At 42.5% G+C, this 19,500-nt stretch overlaps 1 protein-coding gene across 3 annotated transcripts in view; it reads left to right on the top strand.

Annotated features, from left to right (window-relative positions):
- Positions 1-19,500, top strand: part of LAMB4 (laminin subunit beta 4) — a 394,745-nt gene that overhangs the window by 204,416 nt on the left and 170,829 nt on the right. For all 3 annotated transcript variants that reach the window (XM_077264810.1, XM_077264809.1, XM_077264812.1), the window contains exon 31: positions 428-524. In XM_077264810.1, coding sequence (XP_077120925.1) covers positions 428-524 — 97 coding nt within the window. The remainder of the gene's footprint in view (positions 1-427; positions 525-19,500) is intronic.

Here is a 19,500-nt window from a genome sequence, read left to right as displayed (position 1 = left end):
AATAAAATTAGTTTAAAAAAATACTCCTGCCAGTCTGAATCGCTGTTGCTAGCCATGCCCGCATAAAAATATATATACAAATAATTGTTATAGAAAGAATAGCAAAATTAAAATATATTTTAGCGGTCATAAAATAATAAAAATGTGGAAAAAACAGAAATGTACCATATCTCCTTTATTTTACTGTAATATTGCTCAATATTGGCAAAGAAAATTATGAAAATAACATAGAAATTAGGCCTTACGTATCATGGAAAAAAAATATGCAAAAAGGAATTGAATTTGTGAACAAGAACATTTTTTAGAACTCTTAAATACTGCATGTATAAAGAATAGATAAAAGAAAATGTTCATGTCAGAAATTGTGGATAAATGGACGATCTTTGGATCTTGACCTGGTTAACTTTTCCCTTTTGGTTTTTTTTAGTCAACAGGTCAGTGTGTATGTAAACCAAAGTACACAGGAACAAAATGTAAGCAATGTGAGGAAAATCACTTTAGAAACCAAGAACATCAATGTATACGTAAGTATAAAATTCTATTGACGTGAATTTATGTATAGATAGCCTGTACACCTAGTAAAATCTTATCATGCATGGTGGTCAGTGTGAGCTATTGCTTTTTTATGTCCAATTTAGTAATAATATTTAGACCACAAAAAAATGTTAATCTTGTTAGCTTCCTCCATGAAATAATTTAATAATGCTACTAATGAAAACATTGATGTTGAAAATACTTTGTTTCCTAGATTTAAGTTTTAAACAAATTTTGTATTAAATTGCATGTGCAAAAGAGGTTTTCTCACTAAATATGCTGTCTTTACAAAACTCTGATTAGCATTAAAGTAACAGGCCACAATAAGACTGGTATAGGGGCATACATAAATATCATGGAGCCCCATATAAAAAGTCCAAATTACCCCTTTCTAAAAAAATATTTGATGGAGCCCAGATATGGTCAGGTAAGAGCACTTAAGCTCAGTCACAGAGGAGCATATCTCCAAAATTTTAAAGTCAATGAGGGAAACGTGTTGCAGCTGGGACACAGTAATGGTGCCCCCTTTGATACCCTTTATGTTCTCACCCACTACAAACCTCTTTCATAACTCCCAAGAGGATGACACTCCACATAATGCCCACAAGACACATAGTAGAATATACTGTTAATTATCCATCACAAAAAGCCCCCACAGTACCTCCCAGAGGCACAGTATGCTGGTCCCTAAGTGTCCTCAGCAAAGTATGATGCCCCCACACATCATGATGCTACCACAGTGTACTGACACAGTATAATATCCCCCACAAGGCCTCAACACAGTATGGTGCTACTAAAATGCTAGCCACACAATATGATGTTCCCATAATTCCCATACACACAGAATGATGCCCCCACAGTAATGCCACCCACAGTATGATGCCCATTATAGTACACCACACAGTATCATGACTATACAGCCCCAATACATAGTATGATGTCCCACAGTCTCCCTCCTTCACAGTTTTATGCCCTCATTGCCCCCACACAGTATGATGATCCCGGACAGCTGATGTTTCCGGACAGATGATATTCTATTCCTGGTGAAGGTTTTCATGTGAAGTGTGCAATGTGCTACACTTCCAAAGCATCTCCAAGAGTGGACCCTCTGGGTCGTGATACCAGAGCCCCCCTGGGGGAGCAACCCTAGTGAACCCACCCCTATACAGGGAGCGTCAGGGACAGGCCCAAGAAAGTTTAATATCACAATGGCCGGTACAAAAGAGACGGCTCATAGGGGACTAGGGACAAATGAAGCGAAGGTTAGAGAGGGGACTGGTGGATTAAGGGATCCTGGAATGGAGCTTGGAACTGTGCACGATCAGTGGCGGACAGGGAAGGACTTAGGACAGGATCCGAGGAGAGGGGATGGATACAAGAACCCCACGGAGCCACAGTGAGAGCTGACACTGCAAGACAAAAGAGGACAGGGATGGGTAAGAGACACACAGAGCACACCAGGGCAAAGCAAAGATGTGCAGAGCACAGAACAGAGCAGACAGGGCCTGAGGAAACCAGTATATACTCCAACAAGGTTGCTAGCGCACACACTACTGATAATCAGGCACCTTCCAAGGCAGGAAGACGCCTGATATACCCGGTGGCTGCCACCATGACAGGGTGGCACCTCCGGGTCATGACCTCCTCCTGGTACAAGGCACCGAAGGAGTATGCGGCCGCGAGCTATGCCACCCAGCACGCATGCGCAGATTGCGGGATTCCTAGAGCAGACGCGAAGCCGGAAGTGCCGGCAAGACACGGCAAGGGACAGCATCTGTTGTGATTCGGTTCGTGGGCTCCCCCGGTGGTCTCTTGTGGTACTGGTGTCATGCAAGCTTTGCCTTCTCAGTTCACCTGTTCCTATCAGGATGTGGGAGTATCCTATTTAACCTTGCTCCTCAGTCATTCTAATGCTGGCCATCAATGTATCCAGAGTGATTCTGTTGCATGTTCCTGCTCCCAGTTTTCTGCTCAGCTAAGTTGGACACTTTAGTCCTTAAGTCTATTTTTGTATGTTTTGTCCAGTTTGCACTTATGTGAATCTCTGCAGCTGGAAGCTCTTGTTGGGCTGAAATTACCACTCCAGTGGCATGAGTTGTCACATGAGTTAAGGTAATTTCAGGATGGTGTTTTGAAGGGTTTTGCAGCTGACCGCGAAGTCCTCTGTTGTATCTTTCTGCTATTTAGTTAGCGGGCCTCTCTGTGCTAAATCTGCTTTCATACTACGTGTGTCTTTTCATCTGCTCTCACCGTTATTATATGTGGGGGGCTGCTATCTCCTGTGGGGACATTCTCTGGAGGCAAGCCAGGACTGTGTTTTCCTCTTCTCTTAACCCCTGAATGGCTCAGACTTTATCTGTTGAAATATGGATCCCCAGAGTCTGGCTACCAATTTGTATAATCTTGCCTCTAAAGTTCAGAATATACAAGATTTTTTGTTACATGCTCCTCGGTCTGAACCTAAAATTCCTATACCGGAGTTTTTTTCTGGAGATCGATCTTGTTTTCTAAATTTTAAATACAATTGTAAATTGTTTCTTTCGCTGAGATCTCATTCTGCTGGAGATCCTGCCCAGTAAAAATTGTTATTTCTTTACTGCGGGGTGACCCCCAAAATTGGGCATTTTCATTGGCACCAGGGGATCCTGCGTTGCTCAATGTGGATGCGTTTTTTCTGGCTTTGGGGTTGCTTTATGAGGAACCAAATTTGGAGATTCAGGCTGAGAAAGCCCTAATAGCCCTCTCTCAGGGGCAAGATGAAGCCGAAATATATTGCCAAAAATTTCGAAAATGGTCTGTGCTTACTCAGTGGAATGAGTGCGCTCTGGCGGCAATTTTCAGAGAAGGTCTCTCTGATGCTGTAAAAGACGTCATGGTGGGGTTTCCTGCGCCTACTGGTCTGAATGAGTCCATGACAATGGCAATTCAGATTGATTGGCGTTTACGGGAACGCAAACCTGTGCACCAGTTGGCGGTGTCTTCTGAAGAGGCACCACAGAGTATGCAATGTGATAGCTTTCTGTCCAGAAGCGAACGACAGATTTATAGGCGCAAAAATCATTTGTGCTTCTATTGTGGAAATTCTACTCATGTTATATCAGCATGCTCTAAACGAACAAAGAAAGTTGATAAATCCTCTGCTATTGGCACTTTGCAGTCCAAGTTTATTTTGTCTGTAACTTTAATTTGTTCGTTATCTTCTATTGTTGCGGATGCGTATGTGGATTCTGGCGCCGCTTTGAGTCTTATGGATTGGTCCTTTGCCAGGCGCTGTGGGTTTGATCTAGAGCCTCTGGAAGTTCCTATACCTTTAAAGGGTATTGATTCTACACCATTGGCTAGTAATAAACCACAATAATGGACACAAGTGACTATGCGTATGACTCCAGACCATCAAGAGGTGATTCGCTTCCTTGTACTGTATAATCTACATGATGTGTTGGTGCTGGGATTGCCATGGTTGCAAACTCATAACCCAGTCCTTGACTGGAAAACAATGTCTGTACTAAGCTGGGGATGTCAGGGAAATCATGGGGACACATCTTTGGTCTCCATTGCTTCATCTATTCCCTCTGAAATTCCTGACTTTTTGTCTGATTATCGTGAGGTTTTTGAGGAATCTACTCTTAATTCTCTTCCTCCTCACAGAGATTGCGATTGCGCCATAGATTTGATCCCTGGCAGTAAATTTCCTAAGGGTCGTCTATTCAATCTGTCTGTACCTGAACATGCTGCCATGCGAGAGTATATTAGGGAGTCCTTGGAAAAGGGACATATTCGTCCTTCTTCGTCTCCTCTTGGAGCGGGGTTCTTTTTCGTAGCTAAAAGCGATGGTTCTTTGAGACCTTGTATTGATTATAGACTCTTGAATAAGATCACAGTCAAATATCAGTATCCTTTGCCATTGCTGACAGATTTATTTGCTCGCATTGAGGGGGCGAAGTGGTTCTCTAAGATTGATCTTCGCGGTGCGTATAATTTGGTGCGAATTAAGCAGGGGGATGAGTGGAAAACCGCATTTAATACGCCCGAGGGCCATTTTGAGTATTTGGTGATGCCTTTTGGTCTGTCAAATGCCCCTTCGGTCTTTCAGTCTTTTATGCACAATATTTTCCGTGAATATCTGGATAAATTTATGATTGTGTATTTGGACGATATCTTGATTTTTTCGGATGACTGGGAATCTCATGTTCAACAAGTTAGGAGGGTTTTTCAGGTTTTGCGGACCAATTCTCTGTTTGTTAAAGGTTCAAAGTGTGTTTTTGGGGTTCAGAAGAATTTTTTTTTGGGGTACATTTTTTCCCCCTCTTCTATTGAGATGGATCCTGTGAAGGTTCGGGCTATTTGTGACTGGACACAACCGACTTCTCTTAAGGGCCTTCAGAAATTTTTGGGCTTTGCTAACTTTTATCGTCGATTCATAACTGGTTTTTCTAGCGTTGTCAGGCCTTTGACTGATTTGACTAAAAAGGGTGCTGATGTTGCAGATTGGTCTCCTGCTGCTGTGGAGGCCTTTCGGGAGCTTAAGCGCCGTTTTTCTTCTGCTACGGTGTTGTGCCAGCCTGATGTTTCTCTTCCTTTTCAGGTGGAAGTTGATGCTTCCGAGATCGGAGCGGGGGCGGTTTTGTCGCAGAAAAGTTCAGATTGTTCAGTGATGAGACCTTGTGCGTTCTTTTCTCGAAAATTTTCGCCCGCCGAGCGAAATTATGACGTCGGTAATCGGGAGCTTTTGGCGATGAAGTGGGCATTCGAGGAGTGGCGTCATTGGCTTGAGGGTGCTAAACATCAGGTGGTGGTCTTGACTGATCACAAAAATTTGATTTATCTTGAGTCGGCCAGACGTCTGAATCCTAGACAGGCGCGCTGGTCGTTGTTTTTCTCCCGGTTTAATTTTGTGGTTTCGTATCTGCCAGGTACTAAGAATGTGAAGGCGGATGCCCTTTCTAGGAGTTTTGAACCTGATTCCCCTGGTGATTCTAAACCTACGGGTATACTTAAGGATGGGGTGATATTGTCTGCTGTCTTCCCAGACCTGCGACGTGCTTTACAAGAGTTTCAGGCGGATCGGCCTGATCGTTGTCCGCCTGGTAGATTGTTTGTGCCGGATGAGTGGACCAATAGAGTCATCTCGGAGGTTCATTCTTCTGCGTTGGCAGGTCATCCGGGAATTTTTGGTACCAGAGATTTGGTGGCTAGGTCCTTCTGGTGGCCTTCCCTGTCTCGGGACGTGCGTACTTTTGTGCAGTCTTGCGATGTTTGTGCTCGGGCCAAGCCTTGTTGTTCTCGGGCTAGTGGGTTGTTGTTGCCCTTGCCTGTTCCTAAGAGGCCTTGGACACACATCTCTATGGATTTTATTTCTGATCTCCCTGTTTCTCAGAAGATGTCCGTCATTTGGGTGGTGTGTGACCGCTTTTCTAAGATGGTTCATTTGGTGCCCTTGCCCAAGCTGCCTTCCTCATCTGAGTTGGTGCCCCTGTTTTTTCAGAATGTGGTTCGGCTGCATGGTATTCCGGAGAATATCGTTTCCGACAGGGGATCCCAGTTTGTGTCCAGATTTTGGCGGGCGTTTTGTGCCAGGATGGGCATTGATTTGTCTTTTTCGTCTGCATTTCATCCCCAGACAAATGGCCAGACGGAACGTACTAATCAGACCTTGGAGACTTATTTGAGGTGTTTCGTGTCTGCTGATCAGGATGACTGGGTCTCCTTTTTGCCGTTGGCTGAGTTTGCCCTTAATAATCGGGCCAGTTCTGCCACTTTGGTCTCCCCTTTCTTTTGCAATTCAGGGTTCCATCCTCGTTTTTCATCTGGTCAGGTGGAGTCTTCGGATTGTCCTGGAGTGGATACCATGGTGGATAGGTTGCATCGTATTTGGGGGCAGGTGGTGGACAATTTGGAGTTGTCCCAGGAGAGGACTCAACGTTTTGCTAATCACCATCGTCGTGTTGGTCCTCGTCTTCGTGTTGGGGACTTGGTGTGGTTGTCCTCCCGTTTTGTCCCTATGAGGGTCTCTTCTCCAAAGTTTAAGCCTCGGTTCATCGGTCCTTATAAGATTTTGGAAATTCTTAACCCTGTGTCTTTTCGTTTGGACCTCCCAGCATCCTTTGCTATCCATGTCTTCCATCGGTCATTATTGCGGAGGTATGAGGTACCACTTGTGCCTTCTGTTGAGCCTCCTGCTCCTGTGCTGGTTGAGGGTGAATTGGAGTACGTGGTGGAGAAAATCTTGGACTCCCGTGTTTCCAGACGGAGACTTCAATATCTGGTGAAATGGAAGGGCTACGGTCAAGAGGATAATTCTTGGGTTACAGCTTCTGATGTTCATGCTTCTGATTTGGTCCGTGCCTTTCATAGGGCTCATCCAGATCGCCCTGGTGGTTCTTGTGAGGGTTCGGTGCCCCCTCCTTAAGGGGGGGGTACTGTTGTGATTCGGTTCGTGGGCTCCCCCGGTGGTCTCTTGTGGTACTGGTGTCATGCAAGCTTTGCCTTCTCAGTTCACCTGTTCCTATCAGGATGTGGGAGTATCCTATTTAACCTTGCTCCTCAGTCATTCTAATGCTGGCCATCAATGTATCCAGAGTGATTCTGTTGCATGTTCCTGCTCCCAGTTTTCTGCTCAGCTAAGTTGGACACTTTAGTCCTTAAGTCTATTTTTGTATGTTTTGTCCAGTTTGCACTTATGTGAATCTCTGCAGCTGGAAGCTCTTGTTGGGCTGAAATTACCACTCCAGTGGCATGAGTTGCCACATGAGTTAAGGTAATTTCAGGATGGTGTTTTGAAGGGTTTTGCAGCTGACCGTGAAGTCCTCTGTTGTATCTTTCTGCTATTTAGTTAGCGGGCCTCTCTGTGCTAAATCTGCTTTCATACTACGTGTGTCTTTTCATCTGCTCTCACCGTTATTATATGTGGGGGGCTGCTATCTCCTGTGGGGACATTCTCTGGAGGCAAGCCAGGACTGTGTTTTCTTCTACCAGGGGTAGTTAGTTCTCCGGCTGGCGCGCGGCATCTAGAGACAACGCAGGAATGCCCCCTGGCTACTCTAGTGTGGTGTGTAGGTTTAGCATCGCGGTCAGCTCTAGTTTCCATCACCCGAGAGCTTGTCCGTTTATTCTATGCTTCTGATGTTTCCTTGCCATTGGAAACCATAACAAGCATCGTGCCGGGGATCGGAGGAGCCCAGGTAAGCATCGCGAGTGGTAACACAATGTAAGTACTTTACCTTTGTGATTTATATTTATGCAAAAGTGTATGCAATATCACACTATTTCCTTTTTTCTGTAATAATTTAATTATTATAATAAAATTAATCGCCTTCTTTAAAGCTGTATCTGACCCCTTTAAATACTAGGCAAAACATCACTTAAGTACTCCTTCATCATCTTGGTCCACTTCTCCCTCCTCATCATACACTGTGTTCCAAATTATTATGCAAATTAGATTTAAGTGTCATAAAGATTTAATTGTTTTGTTTTTCAAATAAACTTGTGGATGGTATTGTGTCTCAGGGCTCAATGGATCACTGAAATCATTCTTAAACACATGTGATAATTGGTTTTCCAGGTGATTCTAATTAAAGGAAAACTACTTAAAAATGATGTTCCACATTATTAAGCAGGTCACAGTTTTCAAGTAACATGGGAAAGAAAAAGGATCTCTCTGCTGCTGAAAAGCATCAAATAGTGCAATGCCTTGGTGAAGGGATGAAAACATTAGAAATTTTCCAAAAACATAAGCGTGATCATCGTACTGTTAAGAGATTTGTGGCTGTATCTGAGCACAAATGTGTTTGTGCTAATAAAGGCATAATGAGGAAGATTTCTGCCAGGCAAGTTCATCGGATTAAGAGAGCAGCTGCTAAAAAGCCATTACAAAGCAGCAAACAGATATTTGAAGCTGCTGGTGCCTCTGGAGTCCCTCGAACCTCAAGGTGTAGGCTCCTTCAAAGGCTTGCTGTGGTGCATAAACCTACTATTTGGCCACCCTTAAACAGTGTTCACAAGCAGAAATGGTTGCTGTGGGCCCACACATACATGAAGACTAATTTCCAAACAGTCTTGTTTACTGATAAGTGTTGAGCAACCCTGGATGGTCCAGATGGATGGAGTAGTGGATGGTTTGTGGATGGCACCATGTCCCAACAAGGCTGCAACATCAGCGAGGAGGTGGAGGAGTCATGTTTTGGGTCAGAATCATGGGGAAACAGCTGGTAGGGCCCTTTAAGGTTCCTGAAGGTGTGAAAATGACCTCTGCAAAGTGTATAGAGTTTCTGACTGACAACTTTCTTCCATGGTATAAAAAGCAGAAACGTGCCTTCAGGAGCAAAATCATCTTCATGCTGACAATGCGCCATCTCATGCTGCAAAGAATACCTCTGAGTCATTGGCTGCTGTGGGCATAAAAGGAGATAAACTCGTGGTGTGGCCACCATCCTCCCCTGACCACAAACCTATAGAAAATCTTTGGAGAATAACACAGGTCAACAAAAAAAATTTTTTTTTCTGGTGTCCAAAATATTTCATCGAATTTAGGGTATTTTTGGGGTGCTGATTCTGAATATGTCATCAGTTTTGCCAGATTGGCTCAAGTTTTTGAGATTTTTGGTATCTTATTTATAGCATCCACCTCTCGTGTCTCCCCTTTTCCTCATAGTTTGTAAGCTTGCGAGCAGGGCCCTCATTCCTCCTGGTATCTATTTTGACCTGTGATTTCTGTTATGCTGTAATGTCTATTGTCTGTACAAGTCCCCTCTATAAGTTGTAAAGCGCTGCGGAATATGTTGGCGCTATATAAATAAAATTATTATTATTATTATAGCACTTGTTGGTAAATGTGACGCATCATCTCATTAATTTCTTTGGATTAGTACTTGAACTGAGCAGTTCTCAATATAGTTTTGTGTTAATTAGTGTTCTAAAAGTTTGTTCATAGCTTGATTTTTGCACTAACTTTATGTTGTTGTCTGTTTTCCAGTGAAAAGCATGAACTCATCAAGAAGAAGTTGTCTTAACGATCCAGACTCATTCTGTTACATTTGTGGTGAATACACACTGCCAAAACATAGAAGAAACATAACAGACTTCGTAAAAAAAGTGTATTTTGCCTATTTTGGGGTTATGCTTGGGGACCAAGACAAGTTTTGGGCACCACACATAGTGTGCAAAGCATGTATCGAATTATTACGAAAATGGAGCAAAGGACAAAGAAAAAGCTTCAAATTTGGTGTTCCAATGGTGTGGAGAGAGCCAAAAAATCATCATGATGACTGTTATTTCTGTGCAGTGCAAGTGCAAGGATTCAATAAGCATAAGAAACGAAAATGGGAGTAACATGGAATCTGCAAGAAGGCCTGTCCCTCATTGTGAAGATGTGCCTGTACCTGTGTTTACCATAAATAACAGTCATCATGATGATTTTTTGGCTCTCTCCACACCATTGGAACACCAAATTTGAAGCTTTTTCTTTGTCCTTTGCTCCATTTTCGTAATAATTCGATACATGCTTTGCACACTATGTGTGGTGCCCAAAACTTGTCTTGGTCCCCAAGCATAACCCCAAAATAGGCAAAATACACTTTTTTTACGAAGTCTGTTATGTTTCTTCTATGTTTTGGCAGTGTGTATTCACCACAAATGTAACAGAATGAGTCTGGATCGTTAAGACAACTTCTTCTTGATGAGTTCATGCTTTTCACTGGAAAACAGACAACAACATAAAGTTAGTGCAAAAATCAAGCTATGAACAAACTTTTAGAACACTAATTAACACAAAACTATATTGAGAACTGCTCAGTTCAAGTACTAATCCAAAGAAATTAATGAGATGATGCGTCACATTTACCAACAAGTGCTATAAATAAGATACCAAAAATCTCAAAAACTTGAGCCAATCTGGCAAAACTGATGACATATTCAGAATCAGCACCCCAAAAATACCCTAAATTCGATGAAATATCTTTGGCACCAAAAATGCTGTTGACCAGTGTAATCAAGCAAAAGATCCTTGAGGGTGGGAAGCAGTTCACATCCAAACAGCAGCTCTGGGAGGCAAAGAAATACAAGCAGAAACTCTCCAAAAACTCACAAGTTAAATGGATGCAAGAATTGTGAAGGTGACATCAAAGAAGGTTCCTATGTTATCATGTAACTTGGCCTGTTGGGATGTTTTGGTGTTAAATAGCTTTTTGTTCAGTGAATGTGACCTCCTAATGCTGCAAATTCCACAAATGAGCATTTTCAGTTCTTTAACCCCTTTCTGACATCTGACGTACTATCCCGTCGAGGTGGGGTGGGCCCGTATGACCACCGACGGGATAGTACATCATACGCGATCGGCCGCGCTCACGGGGGGAGCTCGGCCGATCGCGGCCGGGTGTCAGCTGCATATCGCAGCTGACATCTGGCACTATGTGCCAGGAGCGGTCACGGACCGCCCCCGGCACATTAACCCCCGGCACACCGCGATCAAACATGATCGCGGTGTGTCGGCGGTATAGGAAAGCATCGCGCAGGGAGGGGGCTCCCTGCGGGCTTCCCTGAGACCCCCGGAGCAACGCGATGTGATCGTGTTGCTCCGAGGTTCTCCTACCTCCCTCCTCGCCGCAGGTCCCGGATCCAAGATGGCCGCGGCATCCGGGTCCTGCAGGGAGGGAGGTGGCTTACCGAGTGCCTGCTCAGAGCAGGCGCTGGTAAGCCTGCAGCCCTGCACAGCAGATCGCAGATCTGACAGAGTGCTGTGCACACTGTCAGATCACTGATCTGTAATGTCCCCCCCTGGGACAAAGTAAAAAAGTAAAAAAAAAAATTTTCCACATGTGTAAAAAAATAAATAAAAAATAAATTCCTAAATAAAGAAAAAAAAAATATTATTCCCATAAATACATTTCTTTATATAAAAAAAACAAAACAGTAAAAGTACACATATTTAGTATCGCCACGTCCGTAACGACCCAACCTATAAAACTGTCCCACTAGTTAACCCCTTCAGTAAACACCGTGAGAAAAAAAAAAACGAGGCAAAAAACAACGCTTTATTACCATACCGCCGAACAAAAAGTGGAATAACACGTGATCAAAAAGACAGACATAAATAAACATGGTACCGCTGAAAACTTCATCTTGTCCCGCAAAAAACGAGCCACCATACAGCATCATCAGCAAAAAAATAAAAAAGTTATAGTCCTGAGAATAAAGCGATACCAAAATAATTATTTTTTCTATAAAATAGCTTTTATCGTATAAAAGCGCCAAAACATAAAAAAATGATATAAATGAGGTATCGCTGTAATAGTACTGACCTGAGAAATAAAACTGCTTTATCAATTTTACCAAACGCGGAACGGTATAAACGCCTCCCCCAAAAGAAATTCATGAATAGCTGGTTTTTGATCATTCTGCCTCACAAAAATCGGAATAAAAAGCGATCAAAAAATGTCATGTGCCCGAAAATGTTACCAATAAAAACGTCAACTCGTCCCGCAAAAAACAAGACCTCACATGACTCTGTGGACTCAAATATGGAAAAATTATAGCTCTCAAAATGTGGTAACGCAAAAAATATTTTTTGCAATAAAAAGCGTCTTTCAGTGTGTGACGGCTGCCAATCATAAAAATCCGCTAAATAACCCGCTATAAAAGTAAATCAAACCCCCTTTCATCACCCCCTTAGTTAGGGAAAAATAAAAAAAATAAAAAAAATGTATTTATTTCCATTTTCCCATTAGGGTTAGGGTTAGGGCTAGGGTTAGGGTTAGGGTTAGGGCTAGGGTTAGGGTTACAGCTAGGGTTAGGGCTAGGGTTAGGGCTAGGGTTATTGCTAAGGTTAGGGCTAGGGTTAGGGCTAGGGTTATTGCTAGGGTTATTGCTAGGGTTAGGGTTAGGGCTAGGGTTATTGCTAGGGTTAGGGTTAGGGCTAGGGTTAGGGCTAGGGTTATTGCTAGGGTTAGGGCTAGGGTTAGGACTAGGGTTAGGGTTAGGGTTATTGCTAGGGTTAGGGCTAGGGTTAGGGTTAGGGCTAGGGTTGGGGCTAGGGTTAAGGCTACAGTTAGGGTTGGGGCTAAAGTTAGGGTTAGGGTTTGGATTACATTTACGGTTGGGAATAGGGTTGGGATTAGGGTTAGGGGTGTGTCAGGGTTAGGGGTGTGGTTAGGGTTACCGTTGGGATTAGGGTAAGGGTTGTGTTTGGATTAGGGTTTCAGTTATAATTGGGGGGTTTCCACTGTTTAGGCACATCAGGGGCTCTCCAAACGGGACATGGCATCCGATCTCAATTCCAGACAATTCTGCGTTGAAAAAGAAAAACAGTGCTCCTTCCCTTCAGAGCTCTCTCGTGTACCCAAACAGGGGTTTACCCCAACATATGGGGTTTCGGCGTACTCAGGACAAATTGGACAACATCTTTTGGGGTCCAATTTCTCCTGTTACCCTTGGGAAAATACAAAACTGGGGGCTAAAAAATAAGTTTTGTGGGAAAAAAGGATTTTTTATTTTCACGGCTCTGCGTTGTAAACTGTAGTGAAACACTTGGGGGTTCAAAGTTTTCACAACACATCTAGATAAGTTCCTTGGGGGGTCTAATTTCCAATATGGGGTCACTTGTGGGGGGTTTTCTACTGTTTAGGTACATCAGGGGCTCTGCAAATGCAACGTGACGCCTGCAGACCAATCCATCTAAGTCTGCATTCCAAACGGCGCTCCTTCCCTTCCGAGCTCTGCCATGCGCCCAAACAGTGGTTTCCCCCCACATATGGGGTATCAGCGTACTCAGGACAAATTGGACAACAACTTTTGGTGTCCAATTTATTATGTTACCCTTGTAAAAATACAAAGCTGGGGGCTAAAAAATCATTTCTGTGAAAAAAAAGAGGAATTTTTAGTTTCACGGCTCTGCGTTATAAACTGTAGTGAAACACTTGGGGGTTCAAAGCTCTCAAAACACATCTAGATAAGTTCCTTAGGGGTCTACTTTCCAAAATGGTGTCACTTGTGGGGGGTTTTAATGTTTAGGCACATCAGGGGCTCTCCAAACGCAACATGGCGTCCCATCTTAATTCCAGTCAATTTTGCATTGAAAAGTAAAATAGCCCTCCTTCCCTTCCGAGCTCTGCTATGCGCCCAAACAGTGGTTTACCCCCACATATGGGGTATCTTCGTACTCAGGCCAAATTGCACAACAACTTTTGTGGTCTAATTTCTTTTCTTACCCTTGGGAAAATAAAAAAATGGGGGCGAAAAGATCATTTTTGTGAAAAAATATGATTTTTTATTTTTACGGCTCTGCATTATAAACTTCTTTGAAGCACTTGTTGGGTCAAAGTGCTCAACACACATCTAGATAAGTTCCTTAAGGGGTCTACTTTCCAAAATGGTGTCACTTGTGGGGGGTTTCAATGTTTAGGCACATCAGGGGCTCTCCAAACGCAACATGGCGTCCCATCTCAATTCCAGTCAATTTTGCATTGAAAAGTCAAATGGCGCTCCTTCCCTTCCAAGCTCTGCCCTGCGCCCAAACAATGGTTTACACCCACATATGGGGTATCTTCGTACTCAGGACAAATTGCACAACAACGTTTGTGGTTTAATTTCTTCTCTTACCCTTGGGAAAATAAAAAAATGGGGGCAAAAGATCATTTTTGTGAAAAAATATGATTTTTTATTTTTACGGCTCTGCATTATAAACTTCTGTGAAGCACTTGTTGGGTCAAAGTGCTCACCACACATCTAGATAAGTTCCTTAGGGGGTCTACTTTCCAAAATGGTGTCACTTGTGGGGGGTTTCAATGTTTAGGCACATCAGGGGCTCTCCAAACGCAACATGGCGTCCCATGTCAATTCCAGTCAATTTTGCATTGAAAAGTCAAATGGCGCTCCTTTCCTTCCGAGCTCTGCCATGCGCCCAAACAGTGGTTTACCCCCACATATGGGGTATCAGCGTACTCAGGACAAACTGTACAACAACTTTTGGGGTCCATTTTCTCCTGTTACCCTTGGTAAAATAAAACAAATTGGAGCTGAAATAAATTTTGTGTGAAAAAAAGTTAAATGTTCATTTTTATTTAAACATTCCAAAAATTCCTGTGAAACACCTGAAGGGTTAATAAATTTCTTGAATGTGGTTTTGAGCACCTTGAGGGGTGCAGTTTTTAGAATGGTGTCACACTTGGGTATTTTCTGTCATATAGACCCTTCAAAATGACTTCAAATGAGATGTGGTCCCTAAAAAAAATGGTGTTGTAAAAATGAGAAATTTCTGGTCAACTTTTAACCCTTATAACTCCCTAACAAAAAAAAATTTGGTTTCCAAAATTGTGCTGATGTAAAGTAGACATGTGGGAAATGTTACTTATTAAGTATTTTGCGTGACATATGTCTGTGATTTAAGGGCATAAAAATTCAAAGTTGGAAAATTGCAAAATTTTCAAAATTTTCGCCAAATGTCCGTTTTTTTCACAAATAAACGCAAGTTATATCGAAGAAATTTTACCACTATCATGAAGTACAATATGTCTTGAGAAAATAATGTCAGAATCACCAAGATCCGTTAAAGCGTTCCAGAGTTATAACCTCATAAAGGGACAGTGGTCAGAATTGTAAAAATTGGCCTGGTCATTAACGTGCAAACCACCCTTGGGGGTGAAGGGGTTAAAACATATCAAATGTATAAAAATTCTACTGTGCATAATAATTTGGAACAGTGCATTTTGAGTTTTTATTCATTTTGGAGATTATACTGTTATCATTGGGAGGTTTCTTCAATAAAATTCGATGTATAATCTAACGGGTGATGACTTTTATTAGACTGACTGTCATTTGCACCAACCATTTAGGAAAATCTGATAAAAATGTAATTTGCATAATAATTTGGAACATAGTGTAGTTACACCCACAGATTTCCCTTGCTGATGTGACGATTTCATGAAAATGGCCCAGTTGGTGGACATCCCCCTCCTGAGTTGCACCTGGTGTGCGTGTCCCTCCTCTGTAATCCTTGTGGGTGAAAAGAGCTGGTAGTTCTGTCAGCAGCATTGTCAGAGGGTAATCTTTTCAGCAAATCTTCCACAACGGCCCTGTGGCAAGCATGCACTGAAAATGGCAAGTCTGTCTCCAACATGAGAGAAATTTATCCTTGTACCGTGGGTCAAGAAAGGTGCACAGCCAGTATTTCATGGTCAAAACTGCAATGAAGGACAGCATCAAAACCGGGTGAAATATCCAAAAAGAAGTTCCTTTATCATGCCAAGTAAAATGCGATGTTTCGAACAAATAGGTCTTTTTCAAGCATACATGACATCAATAATGGCGGACTTATATAGGAAGTGGAATACCAGCAAACCAATCCCCACACAAAGCCCGCCCATACATTAAACATAGTGCAAAATCACCACATAAATATATCTATACATAAGTCATATCATATACATATCACACATTATAACTTATACATGTAATCCATTATAAATACTCAGATTTCTTATAGGAAAGACAGCTCACAGTCAGGCAACTGTGTCCATGGCAACTGTTCACCAATCCCCGTGACTGTCCTATTTAACACACCATTACCCAACAAATGAGGTTTTGTGTATCACCTTAGTACCCCACATGCTCAGCTCACACCAATAAGCACCGTATATATACTCTCCAATCAAATACCTTAATCACGGTATCACATGTAATTAGTGTGCCAATCACGCGAGACATCCCATGTTATTTATTCTCACAAAAATGTTTAGGGATGGGTAACTCCAGCATCCTTGTCCTAATCGTACTTTTGTGTTTCCCAATACGCGCCTTGATTTCCATTGTCGTCTCCCCCACATATGTCAATCAACGGGGGCAAACTATCATATAAACGACAAAACTAGAAGTACAAGTATATCTTTCTCTAATTACAATTTTTTTCCCCGTTTGTGGATGATGGAAAAAGTCACCCTTTAACATGTTCCCACAACAGGCACATCCAAGGCAGGGAAAATTCCCCATTCTTGGAGGACCAAGAGTTTTCTGTATGGAAACCTTCTCCGGACCTATATCGGAATGGACTAGTTTGTCCTTCAAATTGTGTCCTTGTTTATAGGAAAAAATAGGGGCCTGATTAAATTCAACAGTATTGGGAAAACCTTTACTTAGCAAATGCCAATGTCTCCTCAAGATTTTATTGACTTCTTTGCTAGCTGTACTGAATGTAGAAACAAAAGGAATGCATTTGTCATCATTCCTTTTTTAGTCCTAACATCAAATCGCGTCAAATCCTTTACTTTATTCTTGTAATGCATTACACTTTTGCTAGGGTAATCCCTGTCAGTGAATTTCTTACACTTACCCTCTAGTCTAGGTTTAAGTAGGGCGTCATCACCAGACACTATTCTGCGAACCCTGATCATTTGACTCCAGGGTAATGATTCAACCATATTCCTGGGGTGATGACTGTCAAAATGCAAAAGACTGTTCCTGTCTGTATTTTTCACAAACAAGTCTGTTTTCAAAAGCGACCCTTCTTTATAAACCATTGTGTCCAAAAATTTAACCCTTTCAGTAGAGTATGTCAAGGTAAAATCCAGCTCAGTATACATAGCATTCAACTCTTCATGGAATTCAAGAAGCTCACTCTCACCACCGTCCCAAACCACAAAGATGTCGTCAATGTAGCGTCACCAAGTCCGGACATGGGGCCAAAACCTGGAACCGTACACATGCCGGTCCTCAAGTACCGCCATATAGATGTTAGCATATGTGGGGGCCACATTGGACCCCATGGCGGTATCCCTCAACTGCAAGTAGTAATCATCCCCAAAGAGGAAGTAATTCCTCCTGAGGATGAACTCAAGCAGCATGAGGACCAACCGTGCACAGTCCCACCCCATGTCTGAGCCTGATAGCGCCACATCAACGGCCTCCAAACCCCTGGTGTGCTCAATCGATGTGTACAAGGACACAACGTCAAACGATGCTAATAAAGTATCAGAAGTCACAGTTATGCATTCAATTTTGTCCAAGAAATCATTAGTGTCCTTAATATAGGACCGAGCTGACATTGCGAATTTACGAAGCACTTTATCAAGAAAAATGGCCACTTTGTTAAAAGTAGAGCCTCTGCCGGACACAATAGTCCTGGGGGATTAAAACAATCCTTATGTATCTTAGGTATAATGTATATCAGAGGTTTAACAGGACAGTCAACCATAAGGTATTCCGAAAGCTTTGAGTCGATGAGGCCCTCAGTCATGGCATCACCGACAAGAAGCTGTAATTCCCTTTGGAAATGGTTTGTGGGGTCACTAAACAATTTACAGTACACCTCTTCATCAGCCAATTGGCATAATATTTCTGCCTTATATTTATCACTGTCCATCACAACCACCGCACCACCTTTGTCGGCAGATTTTATAGTAATGGCACTGTTCCTGGAAAGACTATCTACTGCCATCTTTTCCTCAGATATTAAATTATGCTGATCACGACTATTAAATTTATTTCTCAACACTTCAAAATCCCTTTCCACCAATTGCACATAAGCCTCCAGAAAATGATTTCTAGTGGGAGGTTGAAAATTGCTCTTGTTATATAAACCTACCCCCTGAAGGGAAAAACCTGTTACAGTATCATTAATTGGGTTCAGATTATCATGTTTTTTATCTGAAAAAAAGGAGGTCAGATGACATCTCCTAAAAAAAGAAAAAAGATCAGTCTCAAGGTCAAACCTTGAACTTGAACATGTGTGCTCTTTGGCGTGGCTGCTGGGCTGCTCATCTATTGGCCCTGTGGGTTGGCACACTGATTACATATGATACCGTGATTAAGGTATTTGAGAGTATATATACGGTGCTTATTGGTGTGAGCTGAGCATGTGGGGTACTAAGGTGATACACGAAACCTCATTTGTTGGGTAATGGTGTGTTAAATAGGACAGTCACGGGGATTGGTAGACAGGTGCCATGGACACAGTTGCGTGACTGTGAGCTGTCTTTCCCGTAAGAAATCTGAGTATTTTTAATGGATTATGTGTATAGGTTATAATGTGTGATATGTATATGATATGACTTATGTATAGATATATTTATGTGGTGATTTTGCACTATGTTTAATGTATGCACGGGCTTTGTGTGGGGATTGGTTTGCTGGTATTCCACTTCCTATATAAGTCCGCCATTATTGATGTTATGTATGCTTGAAAAAGACCTATTTGGTCGAAACATCGCATTTTACTTGGCATAATAGAGGAACTTCTTTTTGGATATTTCACCCGGATTTGATGTTGTCCTTCATTGCAGTTTTGGTATGTACACTCTCCATGGGGTCCAGTGGAATTAGGACTTGCATCACCATATCTGATGTGCTGTTGGCATTTCTCTAAATTTTTGGACAGTATTTCATGGTCATCTGGACATGAACTGTGCCATGTGTACCAGACTACAAAGAGTAAAATGTTTAGAGTCCCCATCAGGATGAATACTAACCATCCTCCTCCTCTTCCTCTTCAGGCCATCCTAATGGACAGGCATGAAGCTGGGATTGGGAGTTCTCTCTGTAGCGCAGACCAAAAACTCCTGTTCCTCCTACCTCCTGCTGTTCCTTGTCATCACCCAATGTGGCCTGAGAATATTGTGTGAGGCTGGTCTGTGTGGTATCAGCCACTGTAAAATCTTGCTCCATAGCCACCTGCATTCAAAGCTTCCTCTTTGAGATTCTGCAGAGAACGATTTAATAGACAGAGCAGTGGGATGGTTATGCTTATAGTAGCTTCATCAGCACTCACCATCTTGGTGCAGTACTCAAAGTTTTGAAGAACCTCACGTATGTCAGCGATCTATACCCACTTGGCAGTTGTTGTGTGTTACTCTGACGGGCTTTGAGAAGTTGGAATTCAGACACTGCCCTCTGCTGCTCACTAAGCCTTGCCAACATGTGAAAGGTAAAATTCCTTTGTGTGGGTAGGTCACAAATCAGTCAGTGGAGAGGGAAATTAAAGTGCTG

The sequence above is a fragment of the Ranitomeya variabilis genome, chromosome 5 (assembly GCF_051348905.1).
Source record: "Ranitomeya variabilis isolate aRanVar5 chromosome 5, aRanVar5.hap1, whole genome shotgun sequence".
Taxonomy (NCBI): Eukaryota; Metazoa; Chordata; class Amphibia; order Anura; family Dendrobatidae; genus Ranitomeya; species Ranitomeya variabilis.
Note: the sequence above shows the minus strand (reverse complement) of the source record. Positions and strands in the feature narration are given on the sequence as shown.